Source organism: Polyodon spathula, chromosome 9 (assembly GCF_017654505.1).
Source record: "Polyodon spathula isolate WHYD16114869_AA chromosome 9, ASM1765450v1, whole genome shotgun sequence".
Taxonomy (NCBI): Eukaryota; Metazoa; Chordata; class Actinopteri; order Acipenseriformes; family Polyodontidae; genus Polyodon; species Polyodon spathula.
In genome coordinates, this window is record NC_054542.1 from 33851898 (window position 1) to 33874038 (window position 22141).

The following is a 22141-nucleotide window of genomic DNA, read 5'->3' on the forward strand; positions in this document are numbered from 1 at the left end:
AAATGTTTGCCTTTTATTTCTTCCTTGATATTAAAAGTGTTTGTCCATCAAGTCCAAGTGACTATAAAGCGCAATGTGGTACATGTGATGGAACGTGTTGTCAGAGGTTGCCTGCTACCTTTTTTTTTTTTTTTTTTTTTTTTTTTTTTTTTTTTTTACAGTTGAACACTTTACTTTGTAACTTTAAAGAGTCCTGGGATTTCATTTCTTTATGGGGGAGGGGGGGCAAAAATGATGTGAACTCATTTTCATGCTTCATTTTAACTAGCGCCTACTGTCACCACAACAGCAAGGAGTAGCAGATCTAGAACTATAGAACTATAGCAGTACAGCTGACTGTCGATTTTATAACAACTTTATTTCCATTCATGTAAATAAATTAAAAAGTGTATTGTGTGATTCTTTTTCCTAAAAAGGCACTTATTTCTGACAAGTATAAGCAAGTTATTTAATGCAGTGTTCTACAGATAACAGCTCTATTCCTTAGGAAAATATAGTATTCAAATCACAATTCCTGAGATATTTCATTGGTACACAATACTAGTATTGCATGTGGACAGTGCTTGCTATATATGCTTTCACAACGTTATTGATTCTTTTCCTACGTGGAGTGTGACAAGAAAGTTTATTTTAAAATTCTATTAGAAAAATCATCTTTAATTAGCTGATCCCTTTAATTAGCTGTTCGAGTGTTAATCTCTAGCTTCAGGTTCACAATAATGTAATCCATGCTCCCCATAGGCATCATATTTGTCATGACAAGGGAGGTTAAGCCATTCAGGCTGGTAGGTAGTAGTGCTGTACACAAAGGCTTCTACAATGCTGTTAACAGCTGGTGTGGCTTCTGGTGAACTAGTGTTACTTTCCCAGTCTTCTATCTGGAGCCTCACCAGCGTGCGCTGGTACATGTGTGGACAGCCTTCAAATTCATCCAGAAATTGCAGCATCTGGTTATCAACAGAATAGATCTCTCCTTTAACCTGGTGCCCAGATCCAGGGACATTCAGCAGGAACGGGATGTTGTATGGGCCTGCTATCACCAAGGGATACTTCTCTACCGTGTGTGCCTTGCCGCAGTATTCAGCATTCCCATTGGTGCTACCCGTCATCCTGAAGTAGTTTGGTTGTCCTTTTTTAAGGGTCCCATACACAAAGACTTGAGCCATTTTGATTACTGGTCTGAAGCCACTCTGTAATGGGGGGGTGGGGAAGACACGTAAAAATGTTAAATGTAAACCAAAGAAAAAAATATATGAAATGCTCAATATTTGCACAATATACTGTATAATCTTACAGTCATGGCTCTACCCACTTTTATGATAACCAACGACAGAGAATTCTTTATGAATTGAATTTCTAAGATTTTCCTTACAGTACATTACCTTTACATGGTGTTCTGGGATAAATCTCTATTGTAGATTAGGGAACCCAACCTATGAAGGTTCTCCCCAACAGACTGGGAACATTCTTCCCTGTACCAGTATTAACTGTAATGATATGCAAGTTGTTACTATGCTAGAGATGTTCCTGCATTATGTTAAATTGCTTTTTTAGTTCCTGGTTTCCTTGGGGTTTTTTTGTTTTGTTTTGTTTTTCACTTATTATTATTTATTATTATTATTATTATTATTATTATTATTATTATTATTATTAACAAAACAGTGGTAGAAGGGGTACTATTTTATTGTATTTCCCTGGCCATTGCATTAGAATCTATTACAACTGCCGCCTTGTTTCTCAGAGAATAATCAATTCAAGCTTACAAACAACCATAAGACAACAGCTGTACTTTTTTGACATTTCCCACATTCTACCCCTAAATTAGAAACAAAAATGAGCAATCTACAGAATCTTTATAATCTTTTCCTGCAATATTATAAAAAAATACAAGTTGTTCCTACAAAGCAAGGCAATTTACACGTCAAAAAGTACCTAGGCTGCAGCGGACCAAGTGAAAAGGGTCATAATTAACGATTCAACCGTGCAATTAATACACATTAGGGGATTACTGCTCTTGTGTGTGCAGCACCACAGACCAAGTCGCTGCTTGTCAAAGCTAATATGTTCAAAATAAATGGTCTAAAACCCCCTAAAATGTCTACACAGTGAGCCAGTTGTTCAGGGCTAAACGTGCTCTCTCCATTGATTCGTTATTAATATACGTGATTTTAGAACTTAAAGGGGCAGAGCAACAACAGTAGCACAAACTATTTATTTGACTTGATCAAAATGGGGAGAAGAATAGAAAGAAACAGTATTTTTATTTATACATTTGCATTTGTACTGAGTTTAACTGGTTAAATTGTAATGCTGGGAGTTTCCACTGGTGATTGGTACACAGTGTTCACAATGGGGCTCAGTAGAGCTCAAACTTCAATTGCCTCAGATTTTTGGTTTACAGCCTAGTATGTTTTATTTGACAAGTTTAATAAACCGTTGGATATGCTGCAATTAGCACTGAAGCAGCAATCACCAAGGTTACAGGTTTTTTTTTTTTTTTTAGGGCATACAGTGAAAAAAATGCATGTCTGTGTTTGTTATGATCAGATATTGAAATTCATACTGTAGTATTACCATTGTACTGAGTAAATACACTGTAAATACGAGTGGCGCATCCGGTAAAGGCACAGTGCGTGAAATGCACAATGCGCCTTATATACAATTTTTCAAATGCTGAGTGGACTTGCCCGTCAGCTGCCCGGAGCTGCGTTGTTCTCCGAGGTGGCTGCACAGTCAGTCTACAGTGTGAACAGAAGTGGCAGCGGTGAGCCAAGCTTAAAAATAATAATTGTATATTCTAATTATTCCGGGAGAAAATAATAAAAATAATTGGCAACCACCAAATTAAAAAAATAAATATAATGATAACTAAGTGTAAAGAAAAAAAAAACATTACATAAGCCGATATATTTATTCATCATGACGTTCTTTAAAATTAGAACTTTTTTGTTTTTTCCTGGTTAAAGAAAGAGTTGATTGGAATTATCTGTCAATATGAATTAAACAGCAGACCCACACTACAGCTAATAGTCTGCTGTTGCCCACACAGCTGTCTGTAACTATTAAAGCACACACTTCATCCAACTAAATCATAAAAAAGTAGAGAAAGTATTAAAACAGTACTACTGTTCTAACTGAATCAGGGTTGTATTAGCTCAGCCATCTTTGACATCCCTGCTCCCTAGGTAAACCACTGTGCAAGAACTACCAGCCTAGAGTTAAAACTTTACAGGTGTACATATTACAGCTGCTGATCTGAATACAACTCTCTTTTTTTCAAAGCAATGTGGAATGCTAAAAAAAAAAAAAAACACTGCCTGGCCGTAAGACAAGGAACAACATTTGCATTGCAAATACAATACTGTATAAAAAAATCGGAATGTTTTATAGAATCAACATTTCTGGTTCTAAATGTCAAATACTGTGTGTGTGTGGTACTATTTAGCCACCTAGTGGTCAATGAATGCATCTGTACGAAGCCTCGGTATGCTATTAAAAGATAAGTACTACGGTAAGTGTAGCTATATTAGAGCACTGTATAAAACAAAAAAGAAAATTATATATTGGCAATTTGATAAGGTATATTCTGATCACAAATATTGTAATGTTTAATGTGGTTGTTCCATACAGGTCATTTGATAGTCAGTTGCTCTAAGTATTACTAACAGTAGTTTATGTGGGGTTTTCATCCGTTTCTTCTGACAAGTGTATTGCAGCTGCTTACTTCTGTGTCATGCCATTAATCGAAACTGCTGCAGCAAGAAACTTGTTCAACAGTATTGAGTATAATGCCGACTTTTTAAATAGTTTCAATAAAAATGAAAACAGTATAATGGACCATTTATTTCTGACAGCTTCCTTCTTTGCTTTGCCTGAGCTGCCACTAAATATATCACAGACTTAAAAAAAAAAAAAAAAAAAATCCTCAAAGGCAAAATGACTTCCATATATACTGTAAAAGCATCAGGGGGTGAAAGTAATAACCTGCATGTTTACAATGAATTAGGAACTCGCTTTTAAATAACATTAACTACATGGCTCAGCCTAAACTAGAAATTGGCTTTTTTGTGAACAAAAACAAAGTTTCCTGAAGGTGGTAGGCTTTTTTTTCTTTTATTTTAACACCAGTTATGGAACTTGAATGAAAGAATCTCAACAAAATGCAGTTGTGTACCTACCGATGTTATACCCCCAAAACTGAAATCCTGTGACCTCCTTGATCAGTGTTATGGTCGACAGCACTTAGCATACATCCTAAATGTAACCCTTGATTATGAAGTCCCTCAAATGAGGCTTTGACACAGTGTCAGACTACTGCCACAAAACAGTTCATTATTATTGTACAATAACCACAGTCAAACTTGAAATTATCATGGCATACAGTCGTGCATCGAGTATAAAGCCAATATTTCAACGCGTAAGGTCACATGACCACAACCTAGCAGCCATCTGTGGTTACTGGTCAGAGTAAAGTGCACTGTTAGGTCTCCCGAGGAGATTCCATAACACACAAAAAAGGAAATCGGCATGTGAAATAGCTGATGAGATTGTATCTGTTTAAACGCATCCCTTACAGGGATTGTTAAAAAAAAATAACTTTATGCACAGAAGAAAAAAACACAATTGTGAGTTTGCAATGTAATTTCATACCTATGGTTGTCATAATCCTCTTAGCTGCTTAATAAATAAAATAATTTAAAAAACAACTTATCAGATGACAAAGTACTGGTTTTGCTGAAATGCAACCCTAAAAACTGATGCTGGCCATATCCTTTAACCATTTATCATCCAATGAACACACCCACACACATATTCTTCTATTCCATACTTTACTGTGAATTTTACTTTATGTGTAAAGGGGTTTGGTGTTGGCTCTTTAGCAAGGTACAGTTACAGAGTCTTCAAAAGTTTCCTGAAAGCTGTAGGAAGCAGGTGAAAAAATAAAAATGTACTGAACTTTAAACCTGAGAGCAGACTATTTGACTGAAGTTTGTCTTGAGGTCATCCTTCACTCAGTAGTAACTTTCAAGAAGAGCTGGTGTGCCAAGGATGACTCCAGGGACAGCATCCTGCTAGCTCTTTGATGCTTTTATTCTGTTTTTTGCTGTTTTCTTTTCTACCACAGACAAGAGCTTCCTGCTCAGGGTGACCCCTTCCTCTCCTCAGCAAACACTTTAGAAAGCTTTCTTGCAAAACACCTTTCTTACATGAACTACAGAGGCTCCAGTGGAATGAAGACTCCTTTGAAATAGAGGCCACGATCTCCCCTCAGCAACCCTTCACTCAGAAACTCAAATATTAATTTGGAAAAACAAACACAGGCATGATAACCAACCACATGAGCCTGCTATCCAAAGGTGAAATATGCTTCGTTCGTAAAGATCCAAACCCTGTCACTGCCTTAATCTATAGCAGTTATAAAGAAAACGTTTTTATTTTTTACTTACCATACCTATATCTGTGGTGTGGTTTAAATTTAAATAATGTGGCAGAAAACGGTAGATTTTCACTTTGACAACACAGCATTGGTACTCAACTGTGAAAATGATATCCGTGCAAAAATATAAACTTTCCTCAGTAGTTTCGGCAGTACTAAGGTCGAGGTTATTTGTGTAAAGCAGTCGGATTATAAAAATGAATCATCTGATCTAGCTACAATGATCGAGATACACTGCCAGGAACTGAAATTTACTAACCTAAATGTACTAAACTATTCAAAATATACCTATACATGTACGTCAGAGGGGTGCACCACAGGGCATGTTATTTGTACATTGTCTGTCACCCAGTAAATACATTATTAATTACTTATTTAAATCAAAACAGATGCATTCCAGAAAGCAAAATCAAAACTCAGACGTTCATTGCGACGCCTGCCTGCACGCCTTTAATGTAAACAAATGTAAACAAATCAGTTTACTGTACAATTACATACTGTACATATCCTGTACATATATTTAAACCCACCATAAAAGGTATCCCTCTCTTCAGTGCAGGCTACTTACAATGTTATTCTTCTCTAATATACACCTGCGCTGATCTTTGCCTCTTCTTTAGTGAATAACTCAATGAGTTCCCAACACAAACAGTACAGATAGTGTGTTTGGACAAAATAGTTCCCCCTGACGCTTCTTACAGTATTCAGAACAATCCCGTATCATTTGATTTAGCAAGTGTAGCCCAGTGGTAAAACACGTATATGCAGAAATTCCATATAGACTCTACATACATGGCTTTAGGACCTGTTTGCAGCAGAGCAGACTCAGAGGTGGAGAGGTGTTATCATAGCCAACGAGGCGTCGTGTGTTAAAATGATCTCCCGAGAGCCAATAGCAATAGTCCGTGCAAGAGTGGGAGGAAGTCTCAAGAAAAAGAGAGAGAAAAAAAAAAAAAAAGAGAGAGAGAATGGATTGGAGAGTTACAAAAATTGGAGTTAGAGTCGAGCAGTACAAAGAAAGCGTTTCATAAATTTAAAAGTTTTCATAAGATTAAAAGTTAGGGTTCCTTAAGTCAGGAAATACCTTTAAACTTTAGTAGATAATACCTTAGTTTAAAACAAGTTTCAAAAGAGTATTCTGTTATTTGTACTTTTATTTTTTTTTTAAGTTCACGTACCAAGCTCATGTTTTATTTTAAGCAGCGTATGTCTGTCAGTTTATGTAGTCAGTCAGTACGAGTTATTTTCGTTGTGCATCGTTTTATATGGTATTGTTAAAGCAGGGCTCGCAACATTTTGGTAATGAATGGTACTTGCACTTCGGGCAGTCCATTACAGACATTTGGTTGTCGAAAAAAATGTCAGGTTGCCCATAATTGACCTATGGACTGTGATTTGTACAAAGTACACTGTACTCAATATGGGTACAGTATCTCAGGGTTCATACACTTTTACAACATCAAAATTCCATAGTTTTTTTCATTTTTTTAGTTAGTTTTTCGATCGTTATCCACATTGGCAGACAGCCGCAGAGCGTTATAACTTTGATCCAGAGTAGAAGTTGCTCCTGGTTTTCTAAAAGTATTTGTCAGAATCTGGAGGTGCAAATCTAGCAAGAGACAATACAGGTATGCAAAAGAGAAGTAAGATGTCCAATATTTGTCACTACTACCAATCATAATAATAATAATAATAATAATAATAATAATAATAATAATATAATGAGATTGTAAATGAAAGTAGAATTACAAGGAAGTACCTATTTGTGGCATGCTGCATCAGGTATTCTGGCTATATCCTATTCATTGAAGAACAGCACACACACACACACACACCCTTAAAAAAAAGCCAACATAAGCAATCATTTGATTTATTTTTATTTTTATTTTTTATCAGTATTTAATCGTACAATGAAGGCCGTATAGCGAGGATGTAAATAGTGTATCTACACTCTGCTTTTGGTTTGGACCCGAGCCTGTTGCTGCACTCGGTACTGTACGTTACAAGCAAGCGCCATACATTTAAAATAAAATTACCGGTACATGTTATTAATCATATTAAAGAAATTAAAAAAAAAAAGCGATGTCAACATGCAACATGCTAAATCTCTGTCCGTGATAATAACTATCATATTTGATTTTTTTTTTTTTTTTTTTTTTTTTTTTTTACCTGGGTTGGGAAATAACGTTAACGATTTAATAAAGGTAACAAGAAGATAACCACATGTGAATCTTGGTGAGCAGAGTACAGTAGCTTGTAATTCTAGTCTGTAACTTTGTTTAAAAAATCATAGCCTTCAATATAAAAGTATATACTTTGGCTGTCGCAGTGTCCATTTTACCCATCGTTTCACCGGAGTGGACACAGTCTTGTGACATTTACCACCTGCGCGCTGACTAGCTAGGATTGCTTGTGTTGTCAGGGGTGTTACACGGGGCAATCCTCGTGGGATTTGGTCACAAGCAATGTGTACGTGTACGTCACCCCGGAAATCACTCCAGCCTTACCGATGAAAAACATTGATCCCTCTAAATGTGTTTTACAGGGATGATCTGTGAGCTGAATTTCGATTGAGAAACCGCTGTTTTATTAAAGCACAGAACGTTATCTTGTTATAGAGTAAAAAATTGGATTGTACGTCGGGCAAGCAGCCAAAAAAAAAAACGTTGTTCGACAGATTTTTTTGGTTGTCCCGCAACGTCGGGCTAGCGGTTTTGCGAGCCCTCTAAAATAACATATTGCGAAGTTTAAGTTCAAGCACCGTTAATACATGCTTGAAACAAAAGTAAAAAGACAGTATCTAGATTGCAAATTAAACAAAGAAATTGAGAAGCAGCTGGATCTCGTGTGCCATGTTTCCAGAGAGAGAGAGAGGGAGAGGGAGAGGGAGAGGGAGAGGGAGGGAGGTAGACTGCAGCAACTGTGAGGTTTAGCGTGATCTAGAGACCGCAAACAACCGAGAGCTACAGTCGGGAGAAGCCATTCTTACTTGTGAATTTCCACCATTTTGTTTTAAACTAGCAAGCGTAACTGTTCTCAATGAAGCTTGCGAAGGGGACCGTTTTGTTTATTTCTTGGCTACAACGCACCTTAGCCACGATTTAGGCCTGCAATAGTGTTTGATTATAGAAACGAATCCAGGGCCCTTATTGACAGGTGCCAGACCTGTTTGTGTAGGGGTAAGTGAGACAAGTGTTACATCTTTTTTGGAGGCATTGCTGGGATTTATCCCGAGTACAACGTTACCGTAACACATACTGCACGTATTGTTTATGATTGTCAAAATGTTTATGAATCGCCCAGACCGAGGCATGCTGATTGAATGGTGCTGCAGAGAAAGTTTAAATGTGAACAAGGCCATTCCATCCACACCCCCAGGCAGTTAAACCACAGGGCTTCACCTCATGACTTATAACGCACCCGGGGGCATGTGAATATTAGAGTATAACCAACACCCTGTCGTGCCATAATGCTTACATATTGAATTACATCTTGCATCGTAGTTTTCTATATACTGAACATAAAAATGACAAATTGATAAAATTACATATCGAAATCTAACATGTCGCTGATAGATGAAATGGCAGCCGTATCAGGCCAGTGATGATAGATAAAGAGGAAATGCGATACCTTTTATTGGACTCACTTTTTGTCTGAAATCTAACATGAAATACCGTAGTACTATTCTGGCTTCCAGTAGACCTTTGTGATATCATTTTGCAATTTATTTGATTACATGATTTTAAATAAAACATCTGAATATTATTGTTTGCCATACATAATTCTTCATATGTAAAATAAGTTATAAGAGGTTCAACTACTATCCCAACCACACCTCAAAGTAGCTATACACACACACACACACACACACACACACACACACACACACACACACACACACACACACACACACACACACACACACACACACACACACACACACACACACACACACACACACACACAGTGGTTTGCAGAAGTATTCACCCCGTGCAATTTTAACATTTTGTTGGCACCAGAGCGTACTCCACGACGCTTTTAAATTAGACTTTACATGTAGAAGCTACACAAACTACTCCACATTGATAAAGTTAAAAATGCATATAGAATATAAATAAGTACGATTTACAGAGAAAAACAGATTAATCTCAGTTGCATAAGTATTCACTCCTTTGCTACTGCAGCTCTAAATCAGCTCAGGTGCAAATGATTTGTTTGAAAGGTCACAAAATTAGTGAAATGATTTAGTGTGTACTCAAAGTGGTTTAACTTAGATAATTTCCCTCCTGTATATAAAGACATTCAAGCTGCAACTCGCATAGTGATCCAACAAAGCAACCTTGAAGACCAATGAGCTTTTGAAACAAGTCAGGGATAAAGTGGTAGAGACGCACAGAGCAGGAGAAGGGTACAAGAACATTTCAAAGGCGCTGATTATCCCTCTCACCACAGTGAAGTCCATCATTAAGCAGCACTTTGACGCCTGCCTGGTTGAATGCGGAGAGGGGTGGGGCCAACTTTATTAAGCCGCAGCCTGTGCACGCTGTTCGGTGGAGAAAGCTGAGTGACATAGAGAGAGAGAGAGAGAGCGATAAAGAGAACCAACGACACTTTTAAGCATAGACTTACAATTATTTACAATATAAGTCCCCCACGGCCCCAGTTGTCAGTCCCGCCTGACCCGCTGTTACAATACACTAACTACAACCCTAATAAATAATCACAAGCTAACAGACCAAACGATATAAATGTAAACAAGTGTGTAAGTTATTATTATTATCATTTCTGATGTGGCTTTCATTTCCAGTGTGGCTTTGTGTTTGTGTGTGCTGTGATTTTTTTTTTGTTGTGGCTTTGAGTTTGTGTGTGATGTAGTTTGTGTTTGTATTTTGCACTTCAGGGCCACCGTATGTAGATGATACTGCAAAATTTCACCACCCTACTGTGCAAAGCTAGTAGAGACCTATCCAGAAAGACTCATAGCAGTAATTGCTGCAAAAGGTGCTTCTACCAAGTACTGACTTAAGGGGCTGAATGCTTATGCAGCCAGTAAATTTCATTTTATACATTTTCTTTGCAAGTTATGCTGACATTTAACTTCCTCCTCATATAATAGTGTTCAGTTTAACCACTACAGCTTTGAATAAAAAAAGTTTGTTTGAAAAACTGCACACATTATTTACAATTCAACAAAATGTGACATTATTGGTAGGGGGTGAATATTTCTCCAAACCACTGTGCATGTGTGTGTGTGTGTGTGTATGTCTGTCTGTCTATCTGTCTATCTTGTTTCATTATATCTCAATCCTCAAATTCTAGGTGTAGCTGTAGGTGTCCATTCTTTTAAAGCACCTGTTTAAAACATGTGCAGCCTGCAAAACCCAAATTAACATCAAACACATGTAAAAAAAATAAAATACACGTTTTATAACTTAGACTGTACTGTTAAAAAAAAAGAAAAAATAGTACATATAATGGTATCTGGAAATTTTATATTTCGTTAGTACATAAGAAAATGTACACTATCTTTTTTTTTCACAAATGCTTAAAATAAAAGCACGAGATAAAAAAATAAAAAAAACACTAAATTGTGTAAACTTCAGCAGAATCAATATATAATGTATGTGGCAGTCAACCATCATATGGTGTTCCACACTGAGCCACCATGCCACTTCTGTAAAAGAGTGGTTACATCTGAAAGGTCATTCTTATGCTGTAGAAAATAAGTCCAATAAATAAATCTTTGATACCACAGATGCATAATCAAGTTGTCAATCAAATTGTGCTTGCATTTAATAACAAGAAATAGTACAACATTTTATCAATATGGATGTGCTTAAGATTTGGTACATTTCATGAATTTTTTGTTCTGATCAGATATAATGTTCTAAACACTGGCTGGTGTCACATTGACCAGTGAGTTAGCGATTAGTGTGGCTTAGATGGAGAATTACAATAGCCAAAACCAGAGAACTCCTATTTCTCATTTTTAAAATCTAAAATAAATCATTTTAAACTCTCAAAGATTTAAAGAACATACAAATTCATTTCTTATGATTTTTATCTATGTGCAATACATGGTGAAATTTTTTTGTATCTCTCCCCAACAAACTTTACAAACCCATTAATGAAATGAAGGCATTGGTGGGTTATGTGTGGAGTGTTACATAGTAGCTACAAATATGGAGTTTTGTTCCTGTTTTTATTGTCATTCATCATTCAATACAGCTGGGGAATAACTCTCTTGGAATTTAAGTGGACAATTTCAAGTGTCATTTTTTTTTCTTTAAGAATGACAACTTTATAGACAGTAAAAAGAAAAGCTTAAATGAAGTATTTGCGTCATGCATTAGTTGTGTGGTATTGTGTTATCAAGCAGTGCCCTTCTTGTGCAGCTGTTCCAGTTTTCGTGTTAGCATGGTATAGTTCTCCTTGGTCCCTGTTGCTGCAGGGTCAAGTTTTAAAGAGAGCTCATAGTGTTTCTTGGCCAAGTCAAGTTTTCCCCAGCGATGGTAGAGCACAGCTGTAACATCATAAGAAGGTTACTATTGGCTATATATCTGACAGCAATCCAATACTATACCAGCAACACAGAAAGTAATACAAACAGTCAAAGCAGTGTGTATTTCATAGCAAAACACTTCTCAAATAAATCCCTTTCTCAATATTCACTTCATACCATAAAAAGATATTTGTGTAGATGTTTTTCTTCAATTTCTCAAATCAGTTCCTTGGAAATCCATATTCCCGAAACCAAAATACAACTGTCTATGCATTCAATTGAAAGCTTTCTGAATGTTATATTAGATCCACTATATATTGTACTCTAATGCAGTTATGCACTGATACTGTAACACCGTCATTACCTAAAAGGCACACCCTTTTTGTGATGGCAGCTCTACTGCTGGTAGTCTTGCCCTCCCTTGGCCATTTTACCTGGAGAGTGTAGTTATCCACTTCAACCACTTTAACATGACCGATTTACATACCAACAGCTTACAAATGCACAAAAGCTGCCTAGAAAATTAGGAAAAGCAAAATGATTTGTTAATTTACTGGTGTAGTGACATGGCTAAAGAATGAGCTTACCTAAATTGCCATGGTAACTGGCTATATGTGGGTTGATTTTCAGCACAGTATGAAACAAGCCTTCAGACTCCTTAATACAAAAAAAAAAAAGTGTTATTATGTATTAGTCACACCTTTCAGTGCTCCTAACAGTGTCAAAAAACAAGACAAGGAATTTGTATCTACGCTTTGGTCTTTTAGAAAATTTTACCCTATCAATATTTAGTTTGTTTTAAATACAACTTCATAAATGAACATAATGCTACTCAACGGCTAATGCAACTAATGTAAACCAAAGAATCACTGCAAATAATAACACAATATAGGATTTAAATTACATAAGGTCTGGGGCACAGTTTTAGGATATCTAGATTATCAGAATACTGTTTATACACAATACCTTGTATTTCTTCAATTTCCCAAGCACGTAGGCTAAGGAAAACATGATGGTGTGATCCTTAGGAAGTAGTTTTAAGGATTCCTTGCCAATCATCTCAGCTTGGGCTAAATTATCTTCATGAGAATAAAAAAAAAAAAGTAGTTCCCATGATATACGCATATAGAATACCTTGTTAAACTACCAAAACAATGCATAGTGAAATATATAACCTTTAATATCTCAGCTAATCATGGAATTCATTCTTGTAACAAGTCTACATGCAACATTTCAGAAATTTACCTAAAGTCCTAAGATTGTAATGATCTACGATGAGTCACCTAGCTCAGACAATAACTGATGAACACATTCTAACCACAATAAAATGTAAAACAGTATGGAATTCACACCTTATGGATGTAGGTTAGAAGCTTTCTTCACTACACACGGAAGAATGGTTTAGATTCCTAATAAGAGCGCAGAACACAGGATGCTGATTTATTGATCTGAATGTCAAAAATATGCAGTGCCATGGAACCAACCACCCCTGAGCATATCACATTGCTACAGTCAAGCGCATAACTAATTTAAGTGTCCTGCAATCAGGTTCTGTTGAATATAACTCTTTGATGTCTGTTATACTACTTTACGTTCTCACATCGTTTTGTCTGTGAATGTTACTTCATCACAAAGATGACTAGGCTTTGAAAGGCATTTTAGTTTGCTTGAAACTTGCTTTCCACCTCTTCACTGGGAGCCAGATATGCACGCTTCTGCTACTCTAGCAAAAACAGGAACGTGCAAATGTAATCGATAATTTCACACAGATTTGCTTCTTGTATCCACATGGCACTTCTGACATACCGATAACATATTCAGGAACTGCAAATAGCTTCTACACAGGCAAAAAAACTTTTAAAAAAACAATAGAGAGACTACACCCTTTATATTTCTGAACACATATGGTTCATTTTGTTTTATGGCAATTTACATATTGCTTGCTCAGCTTTGTTTTGTTAGGATGGGACTTAAAAATAATTATAATTCTTAGTTGTTGCCTTCTAATTGAGTTAGAGAAGTTTCTGTAAAATAAATACACAGAATGGTGAAAATCCAGGTGGAAAAACAACTGCCGTTGCCAAGATAGACTGTGTAATAAAGATAATTCTAAGTCACTCCGGGGACAACGGGCCTGCCTTGGTTTTGGAAAGTAAACACTGCTGCATCAGAATCATTCTCACCATTCTCCACACTGCAGGGAAGATTCCCTTTAAAACTACATTCAATTCTTTTAATACATAAATTTCAAGCATTGCTGATTCTTGCCTCCACAGTCTAATGACCTTCTCTGTTTGCATCTTGTCTTACAAAATCAGAATGTACCACCTTCAACAGAAATGTAAAATAATAACGGGGGAAAAAAAAGCACAAAAAAGAGAAGTTTTGATATTTGTAATATGGTGTTTCTAGCTGTAACTGTGAATGGAAGTCATTTCAATTAGAATTCGTCCAAGCATTTGTGAAAAAGGTTCATTGATTAATTAGAAAGAAGGGGCCATTGTAGACGGTGCATGGTGTCCTGCAGTACATGAACTGTAGGGGGCAGAGTAACTCATTTTACTCATAAGTAGCCGCTTTAACAAGAAGGTGTTTTACTACAAAGCCAGTGGTACATATCCCCTTTCTGTTGTACAAGACATTTGCTAAGCATACCAGTTTTGTGTCAGCTAGTGCCTTTGACAGTGTTAAAACGGTATTGTAACATGCAAGGTACCTGTACTATCCAAGAGTATAACCATGTTGTTCCAAGCCAGACTGTGATCAGGTTTCAGAACTGTTGCATTTCTCCAAGCATTGAGAGCATCCACATGCTGGTTCAAGTTTGCATACTGAAAACCTACTCTTTTATAGTGACAACACTAAAAAGATATACAGGATAATTGCCAGACTTAACATATTATTAGCTAGTTAACTAGTATATGTAAGTGTAAAAAATAGAATTTTATTAGGTGATCAATATTTTAGGTACTAAACAAGCGATTTGAAAAGATATAAAAAGCATGTCCATAACCCCCCCCCCCCCCCCCCCCCCCCAAGATTGTAGTAGCAGTCAGGATATTTTTTTCTGAATTTAATCGCATTTCAGTAACTGTTTTCAGCTTCCTCAAACTTTTTTAAGCTGTTTTGTAAAATGCCCAAATTCATCCAGGCAGCGGCAAAGTCAGGCCTTTGACAAAAAAAAGTACAATGAATTTGAGATCATGAAATACAACTTTTAATTTTCTTTCCTACACTGATCAACTACAAACCACTACTGTAAAACAGGATTTTTCTGCAGCAACTTAATTCCGCTAATGGCCTTCAAGGTCCATTTTTGCTGTAATAAATGTCTGTGCTTCTTTTTCTTTTAATGTACAGCACATGTATAAATAATATATTTCATGGCACATTAATTTTGCAGATTTTTAATAAACACGAAATTAGCCAACATTTCTTGCTCGTAAAATGTTCTCGTTTTACAGTATCCAGCAAGTCTACATGCATCTTGTAATAAGAACTGTTATAACTGGTAATAAAAAATACACTTTTTCAGTTTAGTTAAAAATAATTGCCACCTACTGTATTTGCACAGCTCTGGAGAGCAATTGCTCAGCTTCAAGCAACTCATTCCTTTCTTTTAAGATGTTTCCGAGATTGTTCATGGCATGAACATATTGAGGATTTAACCTAAAGGGGGAGATGTTTTTAGTTCAAAATAAAAAGGATAAGAAAATTACTTCAGCAGAATGTTTTGACACAGTGGGTCCTACAGTGTATGTGTTTTTATGAATAAAATAAATACTGAAAATCATGTCTTTATCAGTAAACACCAGTCTAGAGCAATTTCATGAATATCAAAATGTGTTTTGTTCATAATATTTGTCTTTTCAGAGAAGGAATTGTTTTAAATGATAAAATGTACATTTAAGGGGTTTGTACAATGATAAAATGCATAATATACTGAGGAAATGGGGTACGGATATGTCAAAATAAAATAGATGAAATTCCCAAACCATGCCCATGATTATGAATGAATATGTAACACCTCTAATACTTAACATCCTTTAGGGTTATGCTCTAGGCTACTTTTTTAATTACACATTGTCCATCAATAAGTATATAGATTTTTTGTATTAAATCTGAAACATTTGAATATTTCATGAAGTGTACCTCACAGCTTCCCTGTAGTATTTGATTGCAGATGTTTGATTGCCCTGGTCTGCTAGGTTTTTGCCAACATTGTAAAGAACCTGTAAAAAACATTGTATTACAGGTGGACATCCTGTGGGGTAAGTAAACCATTGCCTTTAGACAAATATAACTCCAGATCAAACATTTGAGCAAACACATATAGTCTCCAACAAGTATTGGGGCAGTCTAGGTTGTAGTGTATAAAATAACATGAATCTGTACATAGATAAACTCCTAGATTATAGCTGTAGCAGTGTTTACAAGAAACACATTACTTTGCTTTATCCGGTGGTGCACATATCAGCAGCAATTTTTTTCAACATATTCCTGATAGCTTTTATTTTTTGTATTTTTTATTCCTAGGTAAATAAACTGAGGAATAACTTTTTTCAGCTTTTACTTGGAAACGTTTACCAGATGAAAGTGATTTTTTCATCTATACATTGCAATGTATCCAGTTCATGCTCCGTCCTGCAACAATGTTGGTGTTCTGATTGAAATGAGTGGCATATTGTGGGAAAAGAAAAACAGCATTGTTGCAGGAGGGAGCATAATCAGGATATACTGCAATCCTTTTTTTTATGTATTGCCCAGTTCATTTATGTATGACCCAAGATGTGTGATTACAAATTTCATTCAGCATTGTTTAGCAACACGGGGAAAAAGCAAAGGTACCGTAATTAATTTCTTGTAAATTTTACATTCACTGGACTATAATGATCTTACAGATATGAAAAGTAAAACAGCAAGTAAACTACAACTGCAAATACAAAAATACCACTATCAGAAAAATCCCTAGATTACCATGGCTTAAACGATCCATTGTGTGAATAAAGCATAACAAACTAAATTGTGTGATGCAGACAGCTTCCTCACCCTGTATATCCCCAGATTCGACTACTTGCTGATAAATAACTTGGTGGTAAAGTGATAAAGAATGTTGGAGCCAATCCCATTTGGATATCTGGATCCTTAACAATTAAGTACAACTACTTAGTCTAGAGTATGTATGCCACCACTAAGCCTTCCTTATAGGGGAGAGTTACAGTAGGTTCTGCTTACTTTCGCATTAAGGGGACAGACAGAGAGAGCACTTTTGAACAGCTGTTCTTCAGACGTCCACTGGCTACTGTGGAGAATGCAGCGAATCACATTCACAGACACACACAAGAGACCCAGGACTGCCGCACAACGGCAAGAGGAAAAAGCATTGGTAAAATCAAGGGGGGAAAATCATTATTATACTGGGTTTCTGTAGTAGAAATACAGTCTGGTAATGATATAGCTACCTTGTAGTTTTTGAACTGGTAGCACAAACCGCTGATTCCATAAGTAACAATTATACAGTATCCTGCGCTTGAAAGGTAAAGGACTCTCTCCGCTATAACAAACCCCCACACGCACACCCCAAAAACAAGTTGCTTGCAGGAAGAAAGGTGACGACCAGCAGTACAAGTCCAAATATGACTGTTCTGTAAACAGTATCAAATAAGCAACTTTTAAATGACTTGTTAGAAAACACAAGGCTGCAAAGTTATTACAATGGTCCTATGTGACAAAGAGAGGAAAAGCACTAAACTAGATAAAGATAAAATATTTTTCTATAAATATATATATATATATATAATATATATATATATATATATATATATATATATATATATATATATCTTAATACTTTGCATTGAGAGAGTAACGTAAAAGGGAAGGGAAGTTTACCATAAGACGTACTGGAATCTTCAGGAAACTGGGTTTTGATTTGCTGTATAGAGACCTAATGATTTATAATACCACCTCCCCTTGCTGCACAAGATTTATTTGCTCTCAGGTACATTATGAAGATTGCCTTCTCCTGCAGTCTTGATCACATGCTATATCTGCAAAACCACCCTCATCCCTTACCTTCTTTTATGGCTGTTCTTTGAGCACAAAGCCTGGCTTAAGCCAATCAAGCAGATCCAGAGAACCACCAACGAGATTATTCTGCAGTCATTGACTGATTTAATAAGTGGTACACAGCCCATTGACCAATCAAAACACAGCCACCAGGGACACAGCAGCAGCCATGCATTGAGAGAGTAGTAGTAATTATAGTTCACAGTCTGCCAATCAAAGACAGTGTGGGTTACTGAATATGAAAGTGCACAAATCTAAAAGCAAAACTGCAGATTTTTAAATAATAGCATTTCCTCAGCTGTCTGTTATTTGCTGTTTGAAATGCAGCAAAAGTGATGGTAATAATAAGTCCACTGGGTCACTGGTGTACCTTGAATTTCAAAATACTTTGGTATATAATTTCACTTTAAACCAAAGACCCCTTCCCTCCCCCTGCACACTTACTTGCTCAAGTATACTGTCTGCAAAGGAGTCTGGGTTATCTACTTCAGTAAAGGCAGGGGGTCCAGTACCCATGATCCTCCACCTGATATACAACAGGCTTGATCCCCCAAGCGTTAGAAGTCCCATTCTTGTGAGGAATCCTCTTTTTAATAATTCATTATTCTGCAGAAAAAAAAGCAGGATGGAGATGGAATACATTTGCAATGATATAACATATCTCTACTATTACTCCTATTTAAATAATACAACCTATAAAATTGGTATTTATGATACATACATTTTCTACTTTTTCTACTTGTTAAAATAATTGTTGGAAATTATGTTACCATATTTTGTAGTCACATACCTTCTCGGTTTAACATTTGTCATTTATATAGTAGTCTAGTCTAGTATATATATGTATTTCTGTATGTATATGTGTGGGTGTGTGTGTGTGTATATATATATATATATATATATATATATATATATATATATATATATATATATATATATATATATATATATATATATATATATATATATATATCACACATACCGTATATATATGTGTGTGTGTACACACACAAACACACACCAAACAGGTTTAATAAAATACCCTTACTTCTGATGGTTTGCCTTTATGAAGCAGCCTCTGGTTCCGTTTTAAGACGTTGACTTTACAGATCATAAGAATATCAATTGTAGCATTTACACCTTAGTGGATGAGACAGTGAAAAGAAAAAAGAAGAGATTTTTGCAAAATATGAGCAGCGACAGGTATGGTTACTATATTCAAAATGATTGCTTAAACCTTTTATTCAGAGAATACCCTGATATAAATAATATACATACCAACACTGTGATGCCCTGCTCTTTGCAAAGCATAGCCACTGCACACAATAGAATGCTGAAAAGTATCCATGGTATTGAAAACTTGTCTTCTTTATTACCTCATTACAAAAAAGTTATATATATATATTATAGATATACATATATATTGATATATATATATATAATATATATATATATATAGCAATCATTCGTAGCAATGGTATATTTTCATAGCAATGGATCTGACCTTTGACATGCTCATGCTTCGCTGCTAAACCTTTGCATATAGAAAGAAACAAATATGGCTTAAGATTTCTGAAGATGAGCATCAACAAATTCTAAACAAAAAAGTACACAAAAGTTGTAATAAAAACAGATATCACTAACTTTCAGCCATAGCTCCACTCCATAAACAAAGACTTACAGCTCAAGAGCTGGACTACCTTCAGTCAACAGTTCCTCAATCCAGAAACCAAGTGGATATAAAGCAGTCCTTCAAAGTTTATTCAAATATCTAACATATCTTATAAGTTGTACTTACTTCCATAAAAAGCTTTACATAGCTGATTAAGGACAACTGAAAGAAAAGGGCACATAAGTGATCTGCTCTGCCAACAATCCCAGCTACCTTTAAAAATAAAAACACAACTTGTTCAAATCCGGGAAGAAATTGCAATACTGTAAAAAAAAAATATGGGGGGTGGGTCCTATTTACTGATTGCTGGTTCAATTTAGATCTGACTGTTCCTACCAGACACTTAGTTAGCCTTGGCACACATGCATTTGAATGATTAGAATTTTTTTAATAACTAGTTATTTCCAATCCATACATACTGCATAGTGCATTTTTCTTTAATGTATATTTAAACTTCTGCATCCAGTAAAAGTGAAGATGTGTCATTACTGCCTTAAAAGAAACCCTCCTATGGTTCAGAGTGGAAGGACACCATGCTATGTGTGTCTAGGGTTCTACTTACACTTTCTGTGTGAACTGGATGCACTGCCAAACAGCAAAGCAGCCAGAAACGATGCCTTTGGAGCCTGACTAAGCCTTTTCCCCTTTCCATCATAAGCCAGGCCACCAATCAATATTGCAAACACATTAATAATTAATACGGAAATAACACAGTGAAGGGCAATGTTCAGCACATGAAAACCAATTGGGTGCAATCCACCAACAAAGAGGTAGTTAAATCTGCAGAAACAAAAAAAATATAGACACCATAAGTCACTAGTAGAAAATAAATAGTATTAAAATGTTTATAACTAATGAAATAACTGGATTTCAGGTAATCATGTACTTCCATTATTAAGTATAACATGCTATCTGAAAGGATGGCGTTTAACACAAGTTACTATTTCTATAGCAGGTTGCAGGTCCTTTCTGTAGTGTTCTAGTTTTAAAATATAACTAAATGTAAGTGTAAATAAGTGCTGTGCACTGCAGGTGCAATTTATGGAGTCATTTAATTTAATTATACACTATTATACTAAAGGAACAGTGTCATATCTGCCATACTGAAATAATGACCCAATTAAAGTTCTGGGGGAAAACATGAAATGGTTTGGTTGCTTTCATTTTACTGACTATCACTACAGTGGTAATATGACAGGACTTAATAAACTAAAACTTTTACCTAAAAGTAAGTACAGTTAGTGGTCGGTAAGACTTGCGGCTGGTATTGCTGCTTAGGTTACTTCCTCTCCGAGTTCAATGTCCTGAACATGTGAGGGTTAACCAAAGACAACCAGCGATTGCATGGGTTCGACACACCGCAACTCGTAACTCAAATAACACTCTTCTACATTGTTGAAATAAGCTGGAATAGAGGGGATAGGGACAGCCGTCATGTGACCCGACAGCTATCAAGAACATCATGCTTACAGGTAAAAATCAGTCAACGCCGCATCTGAAATATCATCAGTGCTTTGTAGAGTAATAACTGTTCTTCACTAATAACTAATCCTCGATAGTATAGTGGTCAGTATCCCCGCCTGTCACGCGGGAGACCGGGGTTCAATTCCCCGTCGGGGAGATGTGTGTGTTTTTTTTTTTTTTATTATATTTTATTTAAAATAAAGGGTGGGTATATCTATTTTTTGGTATTATTAAATATAATGTATCTTGTATTATATTTTCAATGTTAATTACTTGATTCATCATTTAATATTATTCCGTAAACGCTGTAGCTCTTGTTCTATCGTATCAGTACTCATAAGAGCTGATACTTACTGTAGCATAACCCGATATGATTAATCTAACCTAAGATGCCCAAACTGTTTTTAGCACACTTAATAAAAAAAAAAAAAAAAAGAAAGCTATTACTACTTAAATGTATTGAATTTTTTTTATTTTTTTTTTTTTTAAATCCATGTGAACTTTTAAAACAACTTAACTTTATCAGCATTGTGTTTTGACTGAGGTTGGGATCATAGTGTGTCGAATTAGGGGAACAATAATAATAATATAAGAATATATTTATTTTTAGATAGCCTTTCATAGTGGACCACCATCACAAATCGCTTTACAGCAGAGAGGGGCCAAATGGCCACCTCTCGTTCGTAACTTCCTGTGACTGTTTTGTCTTGGACATGTATACTGAGTGAGGGACAAAAAAAATAAATACAGCAATTAACATTGTTACTGGATGCCCTTTTATCATGGTGAGAAACTGGGTGGTTCTTTTCTTTTAGTGTTAATCCAGGATATACATGGAAACATTTCATATACAAATGCACTTCTAAAAAACTGGTAGATTTGCTTTTGGTATCATGGTCTGTTGCAGTTCTGATTGGGGTGATCTTGAACAAAGTATGTAAGTACAGTACCAGTACCAACGTTTTATGTATGTACACATCCCACACTGAAGCAAAGG

The 22141-nt window shown here is 35.9% G+C and overlaps 1 protein-coding gene, 1 non-coding gene and 1 pseudogene across 3 annotated transcripts; 1 reads left to right on the plus strand and 2 right to left on the minus strand.

Annotated features, from left to right (window-relative positions):
• Nucleotides 1-213: 213 nt before the first annotated feature.
• LOC121320695 (gamma-glutamylaminecyclotransferase-like) lies at nt 214-6254 on the minus strand. Of its 2 annotated transcripts, none has more exons than XM_041259264.1 (2): nt 5968-6254; nt 214-1190 (listed from the first exon to the last, which is right to left on the minus strand). In XM_041259264.1, the coding sequence occupies exons 1-2, from the start codon at nt 5968-5970 to the stop codon at nt 693-695; spliced, it is 501 nt and encodes a 166-aa protein (XP_041115198.1). In that variant the 5' UTR covers nt 5971-6254; the 3' UTR covers nt 214-692. The 2 variants fall into 2 exon arrangements, with proteins under 2 accessions (XP_041115198.1, XP_041115199.1); XM_041259265.1 differs by having other exon boundaries at nt 6006-6250.
• A 4757-nt stretch (nt 6255-11011) lies between these two features.
• On the minus strand, nt 11012-21506 carry LOC121321076 (annotated as a pseudogene).
• trnad-guc lies at nt 21230-21301 on the plus strand. The gene has a single exon. It is a non-coding gene; the product is annotated as a tRNA-Asp (tRNA).
• Nucleotides 21507-22141: the final 635 nt, after the last annotated feature.